Source organism: Schistocerca americana, chromosome 3 (genome assembly GCF_021461395.2).
Source record: "Schistocerca americana isolate TAMUIC-IGC-003095 chromosome 3, iqSchAmer2.1, whole genome shotgun sequence".
Taxonomy (NCBI): Eukaryota; Metazoa; Arthropoda; class Insecta; order Orthoptera; family Acrididae; genus Schistocerca; species Schistocerca americana.
In genome coordinates, this window is record NC_060121.1 from 150,607,676 (window position 1) to 150,634,252 (window position 26,577).

Below are 26,577 nucleotides of genomic sequence, written 5' to 3' on the forward strand. Positions count from 1 at the left end.
TTTCCCACTCCACAAGAAAACTATCATTTCACACCTCTCAGATAGTCAGGAGCAAATTCATAGGGCTCTCTTCAGCACAACTCAAACTTCCATAATGGACATTAATATCATTTTGCCTACAATTCTGTTTTTAGAGTCTGCAGCATTTCCTATTAATCAGTTGACATATTCAACAGGATCTTCTTTTACAAAATAGCTTATCTATATTACAAGAAATTGTTGTTGGAAGGGCTTCACATCTTGGGTACTGTATAAACCTATTACATGCTCAGTAGTGTGATATGCCACAAATAAAAATTTAGGGTGAAATATATCATTCACATACTTAGATTAAGTATGTAAAATAAGAGGAAAGCAACCACTCCCCTTTATCAGACTGATGCGCAGCACTTAGACACACATAACAGAACACAGTATTAATCACCTCTTGAGCTTTGTGTCTTCTGGCATAAAGTATGCAGAATGGTGTGAAAGTGAAAACTGTACCTTGCTGTATTGTCACTGTGGTTGCATGACTTGCTCTCAATCAGTCAGTAGCTCACAGGCAACAAAAATTTGGTAAACATTTGTTGGCCATTTCTACTCTGTCCAAATTTCCCTGTCTCAGTTTCTGACCAATGCTGCGCTGTTAGGCTGCTGCTGCCGTGCAACAGTGCCACTCAGTAGCTGCTGCAACACTCAGACATGCATGTATCATAAGTCTGTTGGCTGGTTTGATGCAGCCTGCCATGAATTCCTCTCTTGTGCCACACTCTTCATCTCAGAGTAGAATTTACACCCAATGTCCTCAGTTATTTGTTGGAAGTATTCCAGTCTCTGCCTAACCCTACAGTTTTCACCCTATACAGCTCCCCCAATTACCATGAAAGTTATTCCCTGATGTGTCAGCACTTGTGTTATCATAATGTCCCTTCTTCTTGTAATGGTTTCCCGTACTTTCCTTTCTTTACCAGTTCTGTGGAAAACCTCATTCCTTATCTTACCAGTCACCGTGATTTTCAACATCCTTCTGCACCACCATGTATCAAATACTTTGATTCTCTTCTTTTACACTTTTCCTACAGTCCATCATTCACTATCATACAATTCTGCACTCCAAATGTAAATTCTCATAAATTTCTTTCTCAGATTATGGCCGATGTTTGATACTAGCAAACTTATTTTAGTGAATAATGCACTCTTTGTGTGTGTTAGTCTGCTTTTTATGTCCTTCTTGGTGCTTCCAACTAGTGTATGCATTTAAGGCAATAGAAATGATAAAGACTTAGTTTCTTTAAAAGATTTGGAACTGCCAATTTTTTGCTTATTTTATGTGTACTTAAGTGCTATTCATTTTGTTGAAAATCTAGATAATAGTGGAACAAGTTTGTTTTCTTAAAATGTGCCTGAGTAACTCAGTTCCTCAATGATAGTCATGTACTTCCTCAAAGTTAATAAAAAATGATTGTCTTGATGTTTATAAATTCTTCTTCTGTATTTAATAAGCAAAAATTATCAACAGGATGTGTACCTGAAAAGATCAAGAATGGTTGTCCGCCTGGCTACCTAATGAGAGATAGGGAAACCTGTGTCAAGAAAGAAGACTGCACTTGTTTGTCTGACCAAGGGATTTATATAAGGGTGAGAATGCAATCAAGTGTCATTGCTTTGGTTTCTAAAATATTCTAATCCAGAAACTTCATGCATAGAATATGAACACTTCTGGTTCCAAGTGATAAGATATACAGTTGTACTAAAATATGTAGCTGTTTTTACTATGAATGAAACTATTTCAACTCTTATAAGGTCTCAAGTATAATCACGAAAAAGACTTCATCAAAAAACTTAAAATTTTTAGTTTAAAGGATTGTGTAATATTTTGGTGTTTTATTAATACTAAAGACCCAGTTGTTTGTTTTTAATAGTGGATTTCTTTACTACTCACATCATAGGGGAAGTGTTCAGTGGACATCACTATTTTGTTCTAGTATGCTCTTTTCTCAACTTATTTTATCTTTTGAACAGGATGATGTACAGGCTACAGAAAATCCATTTGTAAGTGAACAGTCTTCAAATTGAGCATTTGTTGGAGGTATGCTGACAATATTTTCACAGTGAAGCACTGTGTAGAAAAGACATTATTGAGTTCCTGTAGCATCTTAACTTAATTCATAGGAGTATCCAGTTCACCATGGAAACAGCAAAGAAAGGCTTTTTGCCATTCCTGGACATTCTGGTCAGATGGATCAATGATGGCTCTCTGGGAAATTCAATTAATCATAATCCACACACTGTTACTTGTATTTACAGTTTTTGAGTTGTCATTTCCAGCAAAACACATGTGCTTACTGCACATACATTTTCTGGTGCATGTAATTTTGACCAGGACACTTGCCCACCCAAAAACAGTATTAAGAGAAAGTGGATATTCCATTTAACACATTGACAGGGCACTAGCAATCAAACACAGCTAGTGGAAGTAGTTGATAGCATAATGACAAAATCTACAAATTTGGCTCCATATGTGGACTACATTTCGTACAACGCAAGCATAAATTGAAAGTTTAAGTGACTCTTCTCTCACCAGCTAAAATTGCAGACACTCAGGGATTAGTAAAGAATGAGTTGGTGTTGCAGAACGTTGGGGTGTAGAATACTCCTTTGCAGTGTGATGTGGCTCATATTGATCGTGGTACATGTACTGTGGAAGAGCATTCCAATGAACACCAATGCTGCACTTGCCTTTTCCTAACTGCTAAGTGTACCACTGCTTAACACTGTGTTTCCAGCAGGTATGAGAAAAAAATATTTTGGCCACAGCAATGTTGATTCGGCACCCCACTATTAAAGAATCCATTGAGGTAAGCATTGCAAAAGACTGTGATAGTGGCCAGTCAGGCAGTGGATGGAAGCGTGTAATTTCCGCTGTTCGCTCTCAGCATAAACTGGAGAAAACATTGAAGGCCACAATGAGTTGCAACCTTTTGGACAGCTGAGTTTTCCATTTCCACCATCAGCTACACCCCCAAGGAGTGTGATTACTTTTGTTCTTTTGCTAAATGCTTGCATATTGGTAGTAAACTGTGCTTGTGCCTGTATAAATTCATTGTAAAATGATTGGTAGGTGCCTAATTAAAATTTAGTGCTCAGAAGAAAATGATAATCTGCAGAAATTCCAAAACTTCTTTGAGAATTGGTAGTGCTGTTGTTGTTGCTCCATTTTATCACTTTTCATCTACTGTGCAACATTTTTAACCTGAAATTTGCACATATTGGTCAACTCTCCCCATTCTTATTTCTTTTTTTCTCAACTATTTCCCTCCTCAGTCCCCTTCTTGTAGTTTCCGATTTAACGTTATGAGAAAGAAGAACCAGCTTGACGTGAGAGCTTCAGATCTTATACTTCCCGCAGTTCTCTGTTAGACAACGCTCTTATGTAATTTTACTATGAGAAGGAAAGTTGTTACTCACATTGTAGCGGAGATGCTGAATCACAGATAGGCACAACAAAAAGACTTTCACACTTTAGGGACAACAAAAAGACTTTCACACTTTAAGCTTTTGGCCAGTGGCCTTCGTCAATAATAGACACATATATGAGCGTGTTAGACAACGCTCTTATGTAATTTTATTATGAGAAGGAAAGTTGTTACTCACCATGTAGCGGAGATGCTGAATCACAGATAGGCACAACAAAAAGACTTTCACACTTTAAGCTTTTGGCCAATGGCCTTCATCAATAATAGACACATATATGAGCATGTGCACGCACACACACACACACACACACACACACACACACACACACATACAAAACTGACACACACGACTGCAGTCTCAGCACCAGTGCATGATGGGAGTGGCGACTGGATGGGTGTAAGGAGGAGATTGGTGTGGGCGGGGGGGGGGGGGGGGGGGGGGAATAGTATGGTGGGGGTGGCATACAGTGAAATGCTGCAGGTTAGATGGCAGGAAGGGAAGAGGGGGTAAGGGGTGGGGGGACTAGCAGAAAAGGAGAGAAATAAATAAAAAGACTGGATGTGGTGGTGGAATGACAGCTGTGTAGTGCTTGAATGGGAGCAGGGAAGGGGCTGGATGGGTGTGGGCAGTGACTAACAAAGGGGTTCTTTTTATTTATTTATCTCCTTTTCTGCTACTCCCCCCCCCTCTCCCGTCACCACCTCTCTCCTGCTCTCCATCAAACTTGCAGCACTTCACTGTCCGCAACCCTACTATACTATCCCTCCCCCTCCCCATCCCAGCCTTCTCCTTACCCTCACTGAGTAGCCACTCCCCATCATGCACTGGTGCTGCTGCTCACAATGTGGTTTCAGTTGCCTGAGACTGCAATCGTGTGTTCGAGTTGCCTTTGTATGAATGTGTATGGATCCACGTACGTGTGCCTACTGTTGATGAAGGCCATTGGCCGAAAACTATAATTGTGGAAGTCTTTTTGTTGTGCCTATCTGCGACTCAACATCTCCGCTATATGGTGAGTAGCAACTTTCCTTCTCATAATATTGGTACATTCCATCCTGGATTTTCCATTGTTTGATCTTATGTAATTTTGCTACTTAAGTGGTAAACAATCTAAATATTGAGTTTCCTTATTATTATCTGTCAGATGTTTTACCATGAGACATTTGAATAACTCATTGTTATGAAAATTGCAGGATCATTAAGGTAATTTAGAAAATATATGGAACTTAGTGGATAATCAAGTGAGAAACAGTACTAAATAAGAATTAGATGTGCTAGCAATGGTGTAGATTTTATCTTTGCTTATATTCCATCAGTTAACATTATGCAAGAGATAATTATATCATATTTAAGATAAAGGTCACTATAAGAAGAAAAGGAACACTCCTATGGGTGTACCACTTTCTACTCTTAAGTTAATATGGGTCATCTGCACTGTGCTCAATGTGCACATACTACATTGTGCAAGACACAGTAAAAAGCACCAAATGAAAGACATCCTCTACAAATTAACTTGTTCATAGACACCAGGGTTTGCCATTTGGCAGAAAATTTGTCATATGGAGACAATTAGATGGTACAAAGGAACTTGCATCTCAATAGGATAATGCTGATCCTCACATAACAAGCAATGTTCAAGAATCTGCATGAAAGATATTAGCCTGCAATGGAAAGAACTAGATAATGGATAGTGTTTATTCACAGGAAATGTGTCTTGGGGCAAGGCGGGGGCAGGAGGGAGGGCGGGGGGTTAATCAGGATGATCTCTCCATTGGACAAAAATTCCAGGTTAGTCCCCCACTGAAACTGTTTCAGTTTTTTGTTCCTGAGAATTTATTTTTTTGTTATATTACTTCTTACTTTCTTTCCCACTACACCACAATACCTGAAAATGCATTTAATTCATTCACCACAGTGATGAACAGAAATAGTGACTGTTTGCTGAACTACTTTGCTTGTGGTAAACTGGTCAGAATAACTATCTCCTATCCAGGTGCAGCTCTTTCATTTGTTGTAAAAAAAATTTTCCAAATAAGAGACTGTCGTTCATTTCCTCTTACCGGAAATTCCCTTAATTTGTCTCTTGGCAAATTTTCATTGGTGTTTTCTTAATCTAGGAAGACAAAAATGAGATCTCTTCCTTTCTCCTGGTATTTTCCCACTATTACTCTAACAGCAAAAATTAGCCTGTTGTCCTGTTTCCTCTAAATCCATACTGTTTGTCCTCAAGCTATGGTTAAGCAACGGTTCTTAAACAGCGTACAGTGATTTGCTCCATCAACGTAAGAAGGGTGTAGTTCTACTATAGGTGCTATGCTTCCTTTTTTTGAAGCTGGGAACAATTACACCTTTGGTACAGTCTAGTGTGGCTTTCTCTTGTTTCTGAATGATCTTTATAACTCTGCACAGTCATTAGGTTTGATCATGTCCGCTCTTACGTCATCTGTATATTGTGATTTCCCATTATTCTTGCTCTTCAAGGCATTTTCAACTTCAGACCAAGCCAATGGCATGTCTCTTAATTTCCTCTTTTTCAGAGTTTCTGATTTTCCAGGTTCTTTCTCTGTTAGATCCTTTTCAGTGTTCATCTCTATGAAATGCTTCTTCATCTCTTTTTGTGTGTCTTGTACCTCAATGTGAAGATTCCCCCCTTTTTCTCGTGACAAATTATTTGAGCAAGTGTATACCTTTATCTTTCTCAATTCTGTACATCAGTTTCTTATGCTTTTTGCAGTCTTCTTCCAGTTTCTGCAAAAACTGTCCAACTTTTTTCTTTTTCTGACTTAATTACTCATTTTCTTTGAGTTTCAGGTCTCTCTATTTTTTCTCTAATTCTCTAAGCCGGCCCATGTTATTTTCTCCACCTTTCTGATTCTCCTTACACTTTTCTTTTTTGGCATGTCCTGAACTTTTATGACATATTATGTACTCGCTTTTCCTTCCCACAATGTCTCATGAAGTACCAACAAAGACTTCATGGAATTTTGTCCACTCCTCTTCTCCAGTCTCTGTTTCACTTCTGGGTAATTGCTCACAAATATTCTATTGATATTCATCCCATTTGAGAAAATAGTTTATGCAGTGACATTTTTGGATAGATATTTCTTGGTTTTCTCGCCACATCAGATTTGTTTGTGTATACACATTTTCAATGACTTCTTCTGTTATTATTGGAAGGCAACAGTCATAAAGCAGAAGCATTTCAGAAGAGTGTCAGAAGCCTGATATGGAGCAAGGATGTACCCCAATTCAATAAAAAGGCTATTACCGGTCATACTATGTCCCAATCCAGACATATGCATCAGAAACCTGGGTTATGAAGGGAAGAGAGAAAAGCAAAGTACATGCTAATGAGATGAAATTCTTGAGAAACAGTATTAGAGTGACAAAGATAGACATTTTAAGAAATGAGAGGAACAGAGAGTTAATTAGGGTGGAACCATTACAGTAGGAGATAGAGAAATCAAGGCAGAGATGGCATGGACACGTTAAGAGAATGGAGGAGAAGAGGATACCCAGGAGGATACACGAGATGAAACTGGAAGGAAAGAGATGAAGAGGAAGACTGAGAGACAGATGGCTGAAAGGAGTAGAGGAATGTGTCCAGAAGAAAGGAGAAGACTGGACCAAGGTGAAGACAGAGAGATGGTGGCGAGACAGTAGATGATGGAGAGGCCTATGTTCCATACAGACTGGTCCAGAGGCTGGAAACTGTCCAAGATTATGATGAACAGTCATACTAATAGACTGTGTAGTACTTTCAGTTAATCCTGGCCTTGGCAATCAGAGACATTGGTCATGTGTGGGTGTGTGTGTTGGCTAAGTCAGAAGAAGGCCTTTTGGCCAAAATCTTACTTGTTTAGCAGTCATTTTGGCGTGCCTGTCTACAACTGAACACCTTTGGCATATGGTAGCAATGTATCCTTTTCATCACGTTGTCTGTATTCCATCCGGGATTTTCTGTTGTTTGACTCTGTACATTCAGTTATGTTCCTATCTATCACCAGTCAGAATATGCAATAGCAACTTCAGCTGGGACTGCGGCTATAAGTGTTATATAGAAATGAATGCTCAGTACTGAAAGGCTACAGAGAATTGTCATCCAATGGAATCAGTGTTGCTACTAATGTTCCTCCACTGTGCACATCAATACGTCTTTTTTGTTATTTGGAATTTCTGTGCCTTCATGACATCTCCATACATAATTCTGCCATTACATATGAAAATACTACGCAGCCTATTAGATTGATAATTACAAACAAATATGATATGGCAAGAAAACTGAGGAACATTTACCCATTCTTCTTCCTCTTCTCTCTCCTCTTCCTCCAGTTCCCAAAATTTTATATTGGGTTTGCACCTTTTGTGTTGGGATAGTTCTCAGAGTGGTAGAAAGCAGCCTGTGATCATTGGCTAAACTTTCCCCAGGGAGGAATTTAACATTAGTGTAATGAGTCCTGGTTCTTTACTAGATATGACATAATCAGTCAAGAATCACGGTTCCTCCTCCCAACTATAATGCTTGTGATTCTGTCACTGAACTGTTTACTGAAATAGGTGCTCTTAATGACAAGGCTATTCCACAGACAGAAATCTAAAAGATATTCACCTTCTCTGTCCCTGGTTCCAATGCCAGTAGGACTATCTTCCATTACTATTGTGTTTTCAATCTCTACATGCTTTCCATATATCTAAGGAAACCGTCTTTTTTCTCTTGAATCCACTCTGATAGTGGTGCATAAACCTGAACAGCAGCCAGTATCTTTCTGCTTACCTTTCTCCATAGTTCAGTTATTCTCTCACTAGCATACTCTATATGAGAGACATCATCTGCTTTCCTACTAATGACATATGCAATACTGTTACATGATTTGTTTTAGTTCCTGTGCCAATGTAGCCTGAGAAGTCGAAATAACTCTCAGTGAAATTAAATGAAAGGGTGTCAACATTAAGAGTGGAAAATGGAATTCCACTATTAAAAACAGAGGAGAGAGTAGATAGGTGTGAAAAGTAGATTGTGGATGACTTGGAGGGACAGAAAATGGATGTCAATTTTGAAGAAATAGAGGATTAAAATATTAGGGATGGAGTGTAACACAGCAACATAGCAGTGAGGGACTGCAAAGAAATGAGGCTGAAGGGAGAGATAACATTCTTATGGAACTTTTAAAATTATTGGGGAGTGTGGAAACCAAATGATTATTTAAGAGAGTAGGCTGGAGACACACTATCTGACTTTCAAAACCACATAAGCTAAACAATCGTGAAGGTGCCAAAGGCAGATGAAATGCCACCATGGAAGAAAAATAATAGATGAAGCAAGGAGTACATACGAAGCAGATCAGCTCAGTCAAAGAGGGCGTTCCTTGCTGAAATAAGTCTACTTATATCAATTGCAGACCTTGATCTGAGGAGAGGAAGTAGACTAGAAGACTGATGACAACAAACCCCCATTTCCCACCTAAAAAAATCATTTCCTTGCAGTATCATTAAATATACAAGAGAAACATTATATCTCATGGAGAAGTGTACTGTTAAAATTCCGAGAGTATGTGCTCCAAGAATAATGAGGTAACATATTACTTTCTCCCATATACATCTTGTGAAATGACCATGGCCATAAATGAAAGAAATTATTACTCACATGGAGGCTTATCAACATTACAGAATGGAACAAAAAATGGAGAAATTGGTACATGACATTACCTATAATTCAAATTGTAATATGAGTTTTGGGATATAGATGTAGATATAGATACTATAATTCTCAGCATTAATATGTTTTTGATGATGTGTTCCTCTTGAAATTAATGCATCATGATAGCATTCAACTTAAAAAACATAATATAGTGTTAAGAAGGCTGAAAATTTCAGAAGTGAAGCCATTATTTAAAAACGGCGACAAGTATAAGGTAAAAAACTATTGTCCAATATCTATCCTCCCAGCATTTTCAAAAATATTAGAAAAACTGATGAAGCACTGAATCAACAAATATCTAAATGACCATAATTTACTAAACAGAAATCAGCATGGCTTCCAAGCACGTAAAAATACCAAAACAGCAGTAATGTGCTACACTGAACAAATAATCAAAAATCTAGAAAAAGATTATAGTGTATTAGGAGTAAATTTAGACCTCTCCAAAGCTTTTGACACTGTGAACCAGGACATTCTTTTAGAAGAATTGGAAGCGTTGGGTATACATGGGATAGGAAAAAAATGGTTTGAATCATACCTAAAAAACAGAACACAGTTTGTAGGACTGACATCAACTTAATCCAACCACAAAATAAATTCAGTATCAGAGGCAAAAAATGTAGAAATAGGAGTACCACAAGGCAGCATCCTAGGGCCCATATTGTTTCTTGTCTATATAAATGATTTTCACACCTCAGATGATGCAGCCAAAGCAATAATATTTGCAGATGATACTAGTGTGATAACAAGTGCACCAAAGCAATTGCTACCAACAACTGTTGATAAAGTACTAAATTACATCCACTCTTGGTTCAATGCAAACAGGCTGACATTGAATGTAAATAAAACAAATTATATGCAGTTTGGGAAAAGATGTCAAAATGTAAATCTCGATCTGGTGTGGGGTGACAAAGCCTTAGACAGAGTGACATCCACAAAATTGCTGGGGATTCATGTGGATGAAAACTTAAATTTTAATGACCACATAATAAAACTTGCACAGAAACTTAATTCAGCCTGTTTTGCCCTCAGAATTATTGCAAATGTTTGTACCTCAGAGGGTGCCAGAATGGCATATTTCAGCTGTTTTCAATCTCTTGCCACATATGGAATAATATTTTGGGGTTCCACAACAGGGCGCCTAAAACAAATTTTTTTTGTTGCAGAAGAGGCCATGGCCATCCGAATAATAACTCACAGTCATCCACAGACACACTGCAAACCCATATTCAAAAAGCTTAGAATACTTACTATACCATCATTATACATATACAAATGTGTATTGTATGTCGGGACCCACATTGCAGATTTTCAGACAAATGCCAACTTTCATAACTACAATACCCATAATAGCGCAGCACTCCATACTCAGTGAACAAAAAGAGGGAATACACAAAGGCATGTGAGCCATATCGGTGCAAAACTGTACAATGCACTGCCAGTCAACATCAGGCAGTTAGAAGATGATGACAAATTTAAAACAGAATTTAAAAAATTTCTAGTAGAACAATGTTTTTATTCTGTAAATGACTATGTAGGTCAATAACTTTTTTCTGATGATATTTATAAAGGCAAAATGGAAAATACTCTATCTGTACCTAATCATTCATTACCTAATCATTCATTACATTTACATACTTAAAGGACAGCTGTTGTGTGATGTAAATATGTACTTAAGCAGTGTTGTATATAAGGACTTGCCATTTAGGGAGGACAAAACTAAAGCGTTATGAAAAACAGACTATGCATTTAAAATAACTAGCAGAGATGTATATAGGCTATATTAATTTCATTGTATTATTATTAACTTCATTGTATTATTTTGTTTTGTACTTTTTTACGTATATATTGTTTGTGTCTCATTTCTTTGAAATGACTTACATGTACCCTTGACAACATCCATACAATATTTATTGTCAATGGATGGATAAATAAAATAAATAAATAAACATTTATTGCAATTTCTTTTCTTTTTTTGTAGCCTGGAGAAACAGTTGATGAGTCAAACTGCACAAAATGCCAATGTTTGAACAATGAGTACAAGTGTTTCACTGTGGACTGTGGGACAACACCATCTATTATTATTGCAACTAAAGAAAGAACTACAGTTACACTGCCATCAGAGAACCAGCACAAAAATTACACAACTGTTTCCTTAAGTACAGATCATACAGGCACTACTGCAGCTTTCACAACACCACCACTGACAGAGTCACCTCCAGCGTGTATTTCAAACAGGTTAGTGCTCAATAATAATTTCTGACTGACTGTAGCCATGAGTTTTTCTACATATGACCACAAATACATCATAGTCTTGTAGTCTTGGTAATAGTAAGTCCTTGGTGAAATATAAGTGATTTAAGGAGGGTAAGTAATTACCAAATTGTAAGATTAAATGTGACACTGGAAAGCATGTTCTGGATTTTTGTGGGGAGTTGTGCAGTGTGGACAGTGATGTGGAGGAGGGGATTTGGGAGGAGGGATGGGAGAAAGATAGAATAGAGGAAGAGAGAGACTGTGGGGAGTGTGCTGGGTAGGGTATCAGACTGGTCTTGCTTGTAGATGTTCCATAGCAGTATCACCAATTTGGCTAGGGCCAACACACTCTATCCTCATTCTTCCACAGCCTCAGTACCTTTCCACTTTACCTGGTCCTCTTCAGCCCAATGTGCCACTGTAGAGAATGTTAACCTCCATCTCTCCAATAGCTCCATCTGAACCTCTGTCCATATCAAGCTAGCTAATCATTAACAGTACTTGCATTTTGATATCTGTCATCCCTTCCACACTAGAAAGTCTTTCTTGTGTAACAAGGCCACCTGCAGAAAATTATCTGCAGTGATGAGCAATCCATTGCACATAATGCTGAAGGCCTTACTAAGGCACCTCAGAATCTCGGAATTACATAGATGGGCATTGTTCGTGCAACACATCCTTCGATCTCATTTTTCTCCTGACTACAGTATCCACTAATTCCTTCCCCGCACTCATCTACATGTCTGTCTGATGACTCTAACTTCACTCAACCTGCTCTTCCCCCCCCCCCCCCCCCCCTCCCCCCTCTCTCCAAGTCTCCCTCTTCCTTTGTTTGTCTCTGCCTCACAAACCACTCCTCCACATAATTGGGCACTGTGCACAGAACACTCTTCCTGCAGCCAGAATGAGCTCACCCCAGTGCTTCATTCCCGTCCCATGCCCTTGCTGTCATACACCCTTCCCAAACTAGCCCTCCCACTCCCCATCTTCTTTCTCCTCACTGTCTCTGCCTGACACAGACCCTCACCTTGTTTGAGACACAGTGCTGGCACAATGTAGTCATCCAGGGTGATGTAGTTGTTCAGGTGCATATATATGTATATATGCATATGTGTGTGCACTCAATAGCTCTCAAGAAAGATTTGGCCAAAAGCTACCAACTTTCTCAATATTTTTTGTGTGCCTATTGATGAACTCAGCTTGTCAACTATTTGGTGAGTTGTAACATTATGATTTTAATGACATACCATATTATCATAATCAATACTTTCTCACTGTGTCTTGCTTGCTGAGAATTATTTACAGCTGGGCAGTGTATATACCTTCATTATATTAGCAATTATGTAACTCATTTTCATTGTTTGTGTTTCCTCTAATAACTACATGTTTAGTTTCCTAACTTTTATTTCTGTGTTGAGAATGCTGGACACAGTGTGTGATCCTCAAGCAGTCCATGAGTTGTGCCACATCAGCTGAATATGCCGTGGTCCACTGCTCAAAGGTCTGCGGACAATTGTGAAATGATATCTGTAGTGCAGTTCCAGGCTGTTATGCATGCAGATGGTGATCACATTGAGCAGCATTTGTGACCTGAAACGTAAACATTGTTTTCAGTTATCAAATGTTACCCTCTCATGCTGGTATTAAAATGCGTTTCCTTCAGTGGTTTATTCATTGCTTCCCCTGCATATGTTCTTACAGATATTTTCATGAAGTTTCATTAGCCTATGATCACTCGTTTTTCATGCGGGTCCTTCTCAAGTAGCAAAAATTTAATTATAACCACCCTGTAAAGAAATTTGAATGTAAAAGAGTTTCAAGTAAGAGAAGATATTCAACAGCACTAATAAAAAATAAAATGGACATTCCAAGACAGACTGGTAAAAGCAGCCCAGTCATCCAAGGTCAACTCTCTCACACTCACACTGGTCATACCAGACTCGAGAGTCCATTACCGCAGCAAAGTATTTTCGCCATCCGTCCCTGTCTTGGGCTATTTCCTTCCATTCACCTTCAATACCTAGGCTCCTCAAATCAGCCTTCACATTGTCCTCCCATCTACACCTCGGTCTCACCACAGGACGTTTTCCCTCTAGGTGCCCTACCAGTACTCTGCGCACTGCCCTGCCCTCATCCATTCGAGCTACATGACCCGCCCATTGCAGCCTACGTGATTTAATAATACTGGTTATGTCAGGGCTTGAACAGAGTTCATGAACCTCTTCGTTATGCAGTTTTTGCCACTCTCTGCTAATGTCATCCCATTTTGTTCTGAAAATTTTCCTCAAAATTTTGTTTTCAAATACTCAAAATGACTTTTCATTTTGCACAGTGAGAGAGCAAGTCTCACATCCATACAGCATAACTGGTAGAATAGTAGTTTTTTATATTCTAATCTTTAAATTCCTAGACAATATCCATGATGAAACTAATCTATTCAGTGAGAAGTAGCACACATTTCCCGCCCGTAATCTCTTCTTCAGTTCGGATTCAATCCCATTTCTCGAAGTGATGTCCACGCCTAGATACTTAAATGTTTTCACTTTTTCAAACTGTGTGTCTCCAACTCTTAACATTTCCTGATCTACTGCTGTTGGCATTCTAGTGGTAACCAGGTATTTAGTTTTGTCTTCACTTATCCTTAGACCTACATCTTCACTAGCCTTGGTTAACACATTCGCATTTGCTGTTACAGATTCTTTCCTATCGTAATGATGTTTAGATCATCTGCATACCCTAATATCTTAATATTTCCATTTAACTCCACACCCTATGAATTATCTGCTGCCATTCGTACAATATATTCTAGGACTAAATTAAAAAGTAGCGGAGACAGGGCATCTCCCTGCTTAAGTCCGTTCTTTATTACAAATTCTTCTGACTCCAATTTCCCCACGTGTACTCTACCTTTTGTGTTTTTCAAACTCACTTCTATAAGTCTAACATACTTCTTTGGTATTCCAAGTTCCAAAAGAATTCTGTACAATTTTTATTGCAATACTGAATCATATGCTTTTGTAAAATCTATAAAAAGATTATGAACTGGTTTATTGTTATTCCCATTTCTTTTCCAAAATTTGATGCAGGGTGAATATTTGGTCTATAGTTGATCAGTTCCTCTGAAAGCCAGCTTGGTAATCCCCCACAATTTCATCTGCATATGGTGTAAGCCTGCTTAGCAGAATATTCGAGAAAATTTTGGAACATACTGGTAATAGCGATATCCCTCTATAATTACTACAGTCCATTTTGTCACCCTTCTTAAAAACTGAGATTAGAATCGACTCCTGCCACTCTTCAGCTATCATCTCTGAGTTCCATACTTTAATTATCACTTTGTGAACTACTTCCACCAATTTCTGTCCCCCATTTTTAACTAATTCTGCAGTTATGCAATCTGATCCTGGTGCTTTATGGTTTTTCAATTTGTTGATTGCATCTCTTACTTCCTTTAATGTTGGCTCATGTATCGGGGGTTCTGCTGTATGTATTTTGTATGCCTGCTCATTTCCTGCTTCCTGGTGTACATTTAATATATGCTCAAAATACGCCCCCCATCTACTTAACATAGCACTGGGGTCTGTCAGTATCCCCCCGGCATCCCCTCAAAGTGCATTTGTCCTAGCCTTGAACCCCTTCCTATACTCATTTATGTCTAGTTAAAGTTCCCTAATGTTTCTTGTTTTACTGTTTGTTTCCATTTTTTTAATTTGATTGTTCAAATAATCCCTCTTCTTTGCCCGTAGCCTACGACCAACTTCACTTCTCATGTTCAAGAACTCCTCTCGTTTTCTGTCTCCCATTCTACCCCAATCTAATTGCGCTTTTCTCCTTTCGTCTACCAATTTCTTACATTCCTCATAAAACCAGGGTTTCCTCCTGTTCTTCTTAATTGTACCTATTGTGACCTTCACTGCCTCTTTGATATTATTCCTCACAGTGATCTACTGTTTATTTACATCCTTGTCTTGATCTTCGTGTGTCTTGAGAGCATCAAACCTATTTGAAATTACTATCATGTACCTTCTTATAAAGTTTTCATCATTTAGCTTGTCAGTGTTGAACCAAACAAGTTCTGCACGTGCACCTTGATGTTGCTGTAGATAGCCGTTGGTGAACTTTGACAACTACAAGAAAATGATCAGAATCACAGTCAGCTCCCCTGAAAGTCCTAACATTTTCTATACTAGTGTGCCATCTCCAATCTACAAGAACATGATCAATTTGGTTTCAGGTGTGTCCATCCGGAGAGACCCAAGTTGCTTTATGAATGTCCTTCCTTTTGAAATATGTGCTCTCAACAATCATGTCTTTTGAAACAGCAACATTAACCACCCTTGTGCCATTATCATTTGAAATGTTATGCAAACTTTCTTTCCCAATTGTAGGCCGGAATGATTCCTCCTTCCTTATCTTCGCATTAAAATCACCTATGATTAATTCTGTATCGTACGAGGAGAACTCATCCCACAGTTGATCTAGTTTTTCATAAAAGTCATCTTTAACAACCTCTTGTTAAATGATCAACTGTGGAATGAGTTCTCCTCGTACGATACAGAATTAATCATAGGTGATTTTAATGCGAAGATAAGGAAGGAGGAATCATTCCGGCCTACAATTGGGAAAGAAAGTTTGCATAACATTTCAAATGATAATGGCACAAGGGTGGTTAATGTTGCTGTTTCAAAAGACATGATTGTTGAGAGCACATATTTCAAAAGGAAGGACATTCATAAAGCAACTTGAGCAAGCAGTAAAGGAAACAAAAGAAAAATTCGGAGTAGGTATTAAAATTCATGGAGAAGAAATAAAAACTTTGAGGTTCGCCGATGACATTGTAATTCTGTCAGAGACAGCAAAGGACTTGGAAGAGCAGTTGAATGGAATGGACAGTGTCTTGAAAGGAGGATATAAGATGAACATCAACAAAAGCAAAACAAGGATAATGGAATGTAGTCTAATTAAGTCGGATGATGCTGAGGGAATTAGATTAGGAAATGAGGCACTTAAAGTAGTAAAGGAGTTTTGCTATTTGGGGAGCAAAATAACTGATGATGGTCGAAGTAGAGAGGATATAAAATGTAGGCTGGCAATGGCAATGAAAGCGTTTCTGAAGAAGAGAAATTTGTTAACATCCAGTATTGATTTAAGTGTCAGGAAGTCATTTCTGAAAGTATTCGTATGGAGTGTAGCCATGTATGGAAGTGAAACATGGACGATAAATAGTTTGGACAAGAAGAGAATAGAAGCTTTCGAAATGTGGTGCTACAGAAGAATACTGAAGATTAGATGGGTAGATCACATAATTAATGAGGAAGTATTGAATAGGATTGGGGAGAAGAGAAGTTTGTGGCACAACTTGACCAGAAGAAGGGATCGGTTGGTAGGACATGTTCTGAGGCATCAAGGGATCACCAATTTAGTATTGGAGGGCAGCGTGGAGGGTAGAAATCGTAGAGGGAGACCAAGAGATGAATACACTAAGCAGATTCAGAAGGATGTAGGTTGCAGTAGGTACTGGGAGATGAAAAAAGCTTGCACAGGATAGAGTAGCATGGAGAGCTGCATCAAACTAGTCTCAGGACTGAAGACCACAACAACAACAACAACAACAACCTCTTCAGTGTCCTCAGTTGGTGTGTGTACATTAATTACTACTAGTCTATTCCACCTGCCAGACAACACTTTAACTGAAAGTCGGTCACTAATGAACCTTATATCTCTGATTGCATGAAGCACTTTTCTCTGTACTGCGAAACCTGTTCCAAAACTGTGAGCTTCTGCACCTCCATAGAAAAATGTATAGTTACTCCTCTTTATGCTACCCTCCCTCTGCCACCGAGTTTCTTGAATAGCTGTAATGTCTACAACGTATCTATGTAATTCATCTAATACTGTCTGGAAAGTTCCTGGCCTATTCAAACTCTTAACGTTCCATGTTCCCAGCCTGAAAGTTCCTTTCAGCCTGAATCTCTTCGAAGTAGGTTCCGCCCGGAGATCCGAATTGGAACCAAGTTTACCTCTGGAATATTTTACTTCAGAGAGACCCGTGCCCATTAATGTTGCTGATTCTTGATGAATAGATTTGATAATAAGAGAAGAAGAAACAGGGATGGTTCATCATGCCATTGCCTTCACCTCAACTCTCTAAAAATCTTAGTTGAACTACCACCCTTGGTGTGGCCGATGCCGTGAAAATAATTTCAAAGAAAACTGTGTAGCTGGTTTGCTGAAAATGCATTTTATACTGTCACAGAACTTTTGACATACAAACTGTGAACATATGTTAAAATTCAAAATAACTAAACGTCTGTAATTATGTATGTATTTAAGTATGTTGGGTACTAAGTATGTCCTTAATTACCCATGAGAGATGAAGTCTATTCTGATGTAAATATTGTCAGTGATGAATCCATACGTTGTAGGTACTTCTGCCTGATCCAGGTACATGTGAACTGGAGTTGTGTATGAACTAATGAAAGTCACACTTGGCAGCTAATTATGTACATGTAAAGCTGCCACATTAAGATAGAGTTGTAAGACTCGTAAGAACTAGATATTTAATGCATTGGATTGCAGAAATATGAAAGCACGATGAACAGCAGACTGAATGGTGGATCAAATAACTGGGATATGGTATTACAGAAGAGTCATAGAGATAGTAGTTTGGGACATACTTTACTGTATAAGCAAGACATTTTTTTAGTCGAAACATCACTGAGGAGCCCATATTTAACCACTTTGAACCTGCAATAGTAGATCAATTTTTCTGATATACCATTTACTGGTGACTGCAGTAAGGCATATTCTGCAAAGAGGACCATCTTATTTTCCTGTATCTAATAAAGACAGAATTGATAACTGTATAGAAGTGGTAGCTTGCTACTCACCTCATAGAGGACACATTGAGCTGCAGAGAGGAAGAATGAAAAAGAGTGTTAAAATACTGAAGCTTTCAGACAAAGTCCTTTTTGTGAAGCAGAAAACACACACACATTCTCACAAGCACAATTCCCACACTCACAGCAGTTGTTTCAAGTGGTTGGAGTCCATCCTTGTTATACGCCTACATCTGTCAGTGAGGAAGTGGAATGGTGTGCTCCATCATCTTCCCTGTATCCTCATTGCTGATCGGTGCCGTCATCTCACTGAGCAAGTAATCTTTCACAATACATGGATACAATATCCACTATTTGTGGCATAACTGTAGAGATATTATTTGCATATTTAACCTAGTAGATAGGTTTTTGAGTAGTGAAAAACTGAGTTCTTGGAATAGCTTGCATAGATATCTGGTATATATATCACACAGAAGCAGCTCTTGATGCAAGGCAAGCCACATGTTTCCCTGTAGAAAGCATAACTCTCTGGTGATTATTCACTCCATATGTGATAGATAGTAGCACCGAAGTATCATGCTTGAAGCACCAATGCTAAATCAGTTGTATAGTATAATTCACACTGATGGTACTTGAACCAAGACAACTATTTCATGTATTAGGATTACTTACTAGCTGCAAAAAGTTACATTACGAAGAACTGAAGGGTGGCCCTACATTACACAATAGTGAGAATTGGGGGTATCAAGAAGGCTCTATAGCTGTTAGTTTGCATATGGTAACAATCCTGATGGATTGCTTTATGAGAAACAAAAATGAGTGGCACATTCACCAATCCAAATTGCAGATAGTATGCTGAGTGAAAGTCAGCTACTCTCTGGACCAGATGTGTAGATAACCGCTGCTAAATGACAGAATTAGCTGTGTCTTTGATGGCATTTGCTCATCAGGTGACATGCCGATATTTGTTCCAGGCTCTAAAATTTAGAAGCACTAAGACATGACTTGGGTGTAACGGATTGAGATGAATTTGATAATGGCTTCATCCCATGGACCATGCCCAACTACTTCTGTGCCTACAACCTGCTATATCAAGATTGCTTAAATTGATTACAACATGAATCTTACAATGCTTAAATTGATTATAATATCAATCTTACAAACTCAACTACTTCTAAGGAAGATAGATTAGTGTAGTTGACCAAGAAATTAAATAATCTCAAATGGAATGTATTAGGGTTAAAAGAAGTGGAAAAAAGAACGCTAAATCGTTGTAGTCTGAGCGCCATAATGCTCCATTTTGATTTAGGAAAAAGCCCCTTAAAATGATTCTTCGGTGAGAAACTGCAGATATAATACCAAGAAAGGTAAATGCTTTACATTAGAAGAATTTTCTGGGAAAGATCACATGTTAATCCTTAAAACATTCTTCCAGAAGAAAACGAGTAGAAAATCAACTTGGTGAGGACCTAATGAAACTAAAATGACGTTGACTGCATTTTACCTAACAAAAAAGATGTTTTGCAGGATGTCCCAAACAGCTTAAGAATTTAAAATGATCATACAAGACTCGTAAGATGCTTTGTAGATACAGAAAGAACGTAGGGTAAAAACAAACATATGACATAGTGAACCAGAAACAGGGTTTGTATCTGTTATCGGAAATTTTTGCGGGAGAAATAACTTATCATACCAGAAACTTACTATTTCTAATTACTTGTAGGTTCCAGAGACTGTTGAATTCACTCCCACAAATAAAACTGACTACCTCTGATGAAAAGGATGTTACTGAAACAGCTGTTCTGGAGACACCAGGTGAGTGGCATCAAAATTGAAGTTATATGCTGTTACTGTACTTCTGAACATTAGATATTCCCTTCCTAACATGTGCATAAGTGCTTCTGTATATTTCCCAACCTTTAATTTTGTAATTCAGGGAACACATTATTTTTCTCTTTAAATTACTTGTATCTGGTGTTTTTGATATTAACTACTTGCAATTAATATGTAAATAATAGAGATATAAGGATTTATTAAAACATAAAACCATTATTTTGAATATTATCTTGATGCATGGAGAGGAAAGGAATTTTTAAAAGATTTAGAGCAATAATGTTTTTATGATAAACTGCAAATTAACAGTATTGATGTTTAGATTTTAAATTTTAGCATTCCTCGACTGAGTGAATAAGAACTTTTAGTAGGTTAAAATTAATATTGTTGATGCTTTTTAAATTTCAGTAATCCTTAATTTTATGTACATGGTTTACAGGTGCTGGATGGAAATCGAGCACCATTGACGGAGATCAGTATCTCCAAATAGATCTTGGGTCATCACAGCCATTGTATGGTATAGAGATGTCTGGAGTGCCAGGAACAGACCAATATGTTACCAGCTACCATGTACTGACTAGCACTGATGGCCAGCGGTATCACTACCGGACTGACGACACTGGAGCTGTTCAAGTAAGAGTGCAGTAGGGTCAAAAGTGTCAGCGGCACGCCTGTACAAAATGTTTGTGCACAATTGTAAATTAATATCTGTGCAGCATTCCAGATTGTTATAATGGATTTGTGAGTACGCATACTTCACTGCCACACTTTTCAAGTCAACATCTAGTCTGTCTGAGAGCACATTAAACACTGTCCTTTTTTACTCCCTGTGTCTCTCACAATATTGTTTTCAGGAAATTGTTCCTGGTCCATAGTCTGTAATGTTTCGATGTACATGATTGTAGTTCGAGATCTCTTCTCTCACCAAGATATCACAAGTGGCTGGCATAATTTGAAAAATTGTTTGACGTTTTCCTGTTACTTTGCTATATATTAGTAAGGAGTTTATCGTCAAAATTAAAATTGTGTGGAAAATTAACTTCCTCATCTTCTTCAGAGTGTGATTCTCAAACACTGTGTACAAAATCTATTTTTCACACAAATTGACCCCTGACTTATTTTGCTGTGCTCCTTTTCTCCCAGCTTCTCGCATCAGTATAGGTGACTGTCAGTCTCCACAAAGGAGCTCAGATGAGCAGGAACTGTAAGAATAATTATAGGAATGAAGGGGAATACTGGGAAAACATGCTCATAAAATTACAGTCTGTGGGCTTCTAGCTGACCAAGTGGACTCCATATTTTTATGAGTGGCAGCTCTAAAGTGTGAACCTTCCACAATCCTTTTTATTGTCCTCAAGGAATTAACTCCTCAGTGCAATTATTTGGTGAATCATTACCTGTACTATTTTGACTCTTCCATGCAGTTTACATTTTATTGGTACCGGTACCTCAAAAACTAGTGGGAAAGGAGAAAAAGAAAAGAAAAACCTTACAAAACCCAAGTAAATTCTGTTAATTGTAGTGGACCACATAATTAAAAAAAATTAGTCAAGAATTAAAAAATGTGAGTTAAACAAATGAGGGATGTAGGTGAAATGTATGTGAACCAGATAAATAGCCCCAAAAGTGTTGGCGAAGTTAGTGATTTTGTTTGGCCATATAGTGATGGTAAAATGGAGATACTATTTTACTATCAATATTTTTCTATGTCAAACTCATGATATTTTTCTTTGTTCAAACTCATGAACACCTGTCATTCAGCCAGAACTTCACACAAACAGCCTGCTAATTACTTTGTACTGTAGGATGTGTTTCTTTGCTAAAGATTTTTGTGCCTGACAAAAAGTGTTTGCATTGATATTGACTTCAACATTTAGTTAATGATTAGAATCCATGTCTTGTCTCTGTAATGAAAACTTTAGTTGTAATAGTGCAAAATATTTTTATGATAGTATTAAATATTAATACATATGTGATATTTTAAGTTACCTCAGATTCTGCTGTAGATTTTCAGGGGGCCCATTGATGATACACGAACTGTGCAGCAGATTTTTGCTGTACCAGTTGAAGCACGCTATATTCGAGTGAATCCTAAAACTTGGCATGAAGGAATAGCAATGAAGATAGAAGTTTTTACTTGCTCAGAGTCTCTGACCACCATCACAACAAAAGCGAGCTTTCCACTTCCGACTACACCAGCAGGTTTGTATTATGTAATACTACATGTTTCCTTTCCTTGAGATTGAATTCATTTGGAACTGACATCTTGGTAACACAGTTGTTGAACTTTACCTTTTTTGCCTTATGTCATTTTTTTGTTACAGCTCCAGAATGTGTGGAAGTCATGGGCCTTGAAAATGGTATGATGTATGATGAACAGCTCACTGCTTCTTCAGTTCTGAATGGTGATATTTATGCTTTTGGACCATCTCAGGCTCGTCTCAATAAAGATGGGGCTTGGGTGCCAGGCATAAGTGATACCAGCCAGTGGCTTCAGGTGAAATATTGTTGGGCTCTTTAAAATAAACGTTGTCATAAACTCAATCTCTACAAACATGTCATGATTACGTGCTTTGTGACCATGTATTTTAGCCCTCACACTACTTATTTTCTTTCTCTCTCTCTTTTCCACATATAATGCAACTTCTGGCCCATTATCTTTATCTTATATAAGGGATGATCAAAAAGTTTCAGTTTGGATGTGTTACTGTCCAGAATTGGTATTATGTCAATGAAGAAAAATCACCTTGACCAACGAGGCAATTACCTCACTGACACAACAGGTTTAAGATATGTGTTTGGTAAAACACCATGTCCTGTCGCTTGAGGAAGTTTATAACTGCCTGCTTCACATTCTCGTCCAACAGGAATCATCGACCTTTTGCGGCCTTTTTTAAGGGACCAAAGGCATGATAATCACATTGGCAGAGGTCAGGACTATAGGGTGGTTGATTGAGAATCTCCCAAAGACATGGTACCAATCCACATTCTTCATTCACCAATGGATGTGTACTGGTGTTTGTCCTTTGACAGCCAAGAAAAGAGTAAAGCACATTGATCTTGTTTGGGTGCATTTGGTTATAACAATGGCATGGTTCACATTTCTGTATTTATTCCACACATGTCAGAAAGACACATTTCAGGGCTCATATACCCACATTGGAGCAATGCTATGTTGGATATACATTGTTGCAATGCACTCATATTGGAATTTTTTTATCGCCACCATATAATTATTACGTATTCTTTTCCTTCATAAAATCACAGTTGCATGGGTAGATGTATCAGTAGATTCTTTCTGTGTTCTGTAATGAGCCATTGTCTATGAATATCTGAAAATAATGTGTCTTTTCATTGTGCCAATGATTTATCAAAACTAACTGTGTGTTGTGTCATCTCATTCCACATGACGTTTTCGTGTCTGATTTTTCTGTTTTCTATACACATTCCTTGATTCCATATTCCAATATGCAAAAAATATGGTACAGTACAGCTTTGGTCCTATATTTCTAATATCTGATTTTATTTTTAAAATGGTCTCACTGTGTTGATAAAAATTTAATGCCAACATTGTCAGTAAAGAAAGCCAGTGAGGAGGAACAGTATTACTCTTAATGAACAATTTTGTTCATAGGGATTCACGACAGAATGCTTACACATTAAGTGTGTATGATCTCCTAATAACAGACACAGCAAGCTTTTTGATATCAGTTCCATACATTCCTTATGTATGCTTTTCTCACATTTGCTATGCCTATATTACCTAGTCTTCGCATTTCATAATGTTAAACTATATTGATTTCTAATTTTGGATTTGTTTCATTCTTCTTCTTTCACTGGAGGCAAGCTAAGGACCATTTTAAGCCACTGAGCTAGCTTTGCACCTTCTCCAGTACTGTTCTATCTCTTCACCTTTTTCTTTCCTCTCTTCTCTATTTTCTTCTCTGCCTGTTTGGCACTTTTTGCATTGGAGACCTTCCCATCTTTAATTCTTTAATACATTTTGTTCTGTCTTCAAATTCTTGTTTGTTTACGCCAGTTTCTTCTAGGTCATCATGCACTTTCCTATACCAGTTGGGTTTATCATATAATTTGTCAAAATACTGAAAAGTTTCTCTAGCCAGTCCACTAGAACTCATTCTTGGAATGTGCCAATAGAGCATAAGTCTTATTTTCCTTATTTTCTGTGTAATTTTTTCTGTATCATTCTATTCTTCTGTGTTACTTTCACTAATTTAGATGCTTTTAATCTTATCTTCAGATGCTGTATTTGCTGACTGAGTATGAGTTCTCGATTTATTGTCAGTGGTTCACACATTGACTAATGCTTGATTCACATAGATAAGCAACATAATTTTCTGCCTTGAAATTTTGTAGCATTTCCTTAATGTAGATATGTATAATTCTGTACTGTTCTTTTTCCCTTGGAACATTTGAAATACCCTTTCGACATATGCAAGAACTGATACAGCTGATTTTCTGTAGTGGAGTATCATGTTTTATGTATAAGTGGTACTGTAAACAAATACAAAACACATTTCTTATTTAGTATTGCTCTTCATGCCAAGCAAAATAAGGAAATGAAATAAGAAACTGAACTGATCATTACTGATTCCTGACTGCATATATTTATGTGAATAACACTGTATGATTTCTTGTAGATTGATTTCGTTACACCAAGCATTGTGACTGGTATAATCACTCAAGGGGCTCCCAGCAGTGATAGCTGGACTGAATCATTTAAGGTTTTATACAGTCTAGATGGTTTAACTTGGAACCCTGTTCAGGATGAGAAGCGAATGGAGAAAGTAAGTAATGTATAAGCATACAATACTTCTTATTTGTTTCTGTAATAAATGCTAAATTTTGTACATAAAGACTTTAAGCAATCTATCTCTTTTTTTTAACCCAGTTTACTGAATATACAAAGCTAGCTTTTAATCAGAATGAAAGTATGTATCCCTATTATATTATATAACACTTTCATTACAAAATTCACAACTTATTTATTTTATATACACTCACACACACTGATCTCCTTTCCCTAATATCCTCAATAAAAGTAAACAAATCTAGTGTCGGGGGGGCTCTTTATGCCTCAAGATTTGACCTGCAGGTTATTGTAAGGTGGATAAGTAAAAGAAAAAGGTTAATTATATCAATCATGGAATTATCTGAAACAAAATGTATTTTATAAAATTAGTTACGAAAAAACTATCTTTTATCTGCTGACATTTTGCTAGAGGTTTTTGGCTTCAGAATACAGAACTCAACTCTGGGTGTCTCCCAAAGAAGGTAACACCATGTACGCAAGCTAGAATAGTAATTTTATTTGAAAAAGTCCGTATTGATCACAAAAATTGTACAATGCACAGTCACTGGTCTTGGCCATTGCTATCTTCAGATCTGTTACAAATAGAAAAACTGTGGTGTAACCAAGTAAGTTCAATTAGCGGAAGGAATGTCTACAGCTGGCCTAGTGACACATGTTGTTGTTGTTGTTGTTGTTGTTGTTGTTGTTGTTGTGGTCTTCAGTCCTGAGTCTGGTTTGATGCAGCTCTCCATGCTACTCTATCCTGTGCGAACTTCTTCACCTCCCAATACGTACTGCAGCCTACATCCTTCTGAATCTGTTTAGTGTATTCATCTCTTGGTCTCCCTCTACGATTTTTACCCTCCACGCTGCCCTCCAATACTAAATTGGTGATCCCTTGATGCCTCAGAACATGTCCTACCAACCAGTCCCTTCTTCTTGTCAACTTGTGCCACAAACTCCTCTTCTCTCCAATTCTATTCAATACCTCCTCATTAGTTATGTGATCTACCCATCTGGTCTTCAGCATTCTTCTGTAGCACCACATTTCGAAAGCTTCTATTCTCTTCTTGTCCAAACTATTTATCATCCATGTTTCACTTCCATACATGGCTACAGTCCGTACAAATAATTTCAGAAACGACTTCCTGACAATTAAATCAATACTCGATGTTAACAAATTTCTCTTCTTCAGAAACGCTTTCCTTGCCATTGCCAGACTACTTCTTATATCGTCTCTACTTCAACCATCATCAGTTATTTTGCTCCCCAAATAGCAAAACTCCTTTACTACGTTAAGTGTCTCATTTCCTAATCTAATTCCCTCTGCACCACCCGACTTAATTCAACTACATTCCATTATCCTCATTTTGCTTTTGTTGATGTTCATCTTATATCCTCCTTTCAACACACTGTCCATTCTGTTCAACTGCTCTTCCAAGTCCTTTGCTGTCGCTGACAGAATTACAATGTCATCAGCAAACCTCAAAGTTTTTATTTCTTCTCCATGGATTTTAAAACCTGCTCCGAATTTTTCTTTTGTTTCCTTTACTGCTTGCTCAATATACCGATTGAATAACATCGGGGAGAGGCTACACCCCTGTCTCACTCCCTTCCCAACCACTGCTTCCCTTTCGTGCCCCTCGACTCTTATAACTGCCATCTGGTTTCTGTACAAA

The 26,577-nt window shown here is 37.8% G+C and overlaps 1 protein-coding gene across 1 annotated transcript in view; it reads left to right on the forward strand.

Moving 5' to 3' along the window:
- Positions 1-26,577, forward strand: part of LOC124605103 (hemocytin) — a 569,639-nt gene that overhangs the window by 310,211 nt on the left and 232,851 nt on the right. The window contains exons 40-46 of the mRNA XM_047136554.1: positions 1,502-1,620; positions 11,139-11,395; positions 19,976-20,067; positions 20,525-20,718; positions 22,092-22,287; positions 22,410-22,582; positions 24,747-24,893. Coding sequence (XP_046992510.1) covers positions 1,502-1,620; positions 11,139-11,395; positions 19,976-20,067; positions 20,525-20,718; positions 22,092-22,287; positions 22,410-22,582; positions 24,747-24,893 — 1,178 coding nt within the window. The remainder of the gene's footprint in view (positions 1-1,501; positions 1,621-11,138; positions 11,396-19,975; positions 20,068-20,524; positions 20,719-22,091; positions 22,288-22,409; positions 22,583-24,746; positions 24,894-26,577) is intronic.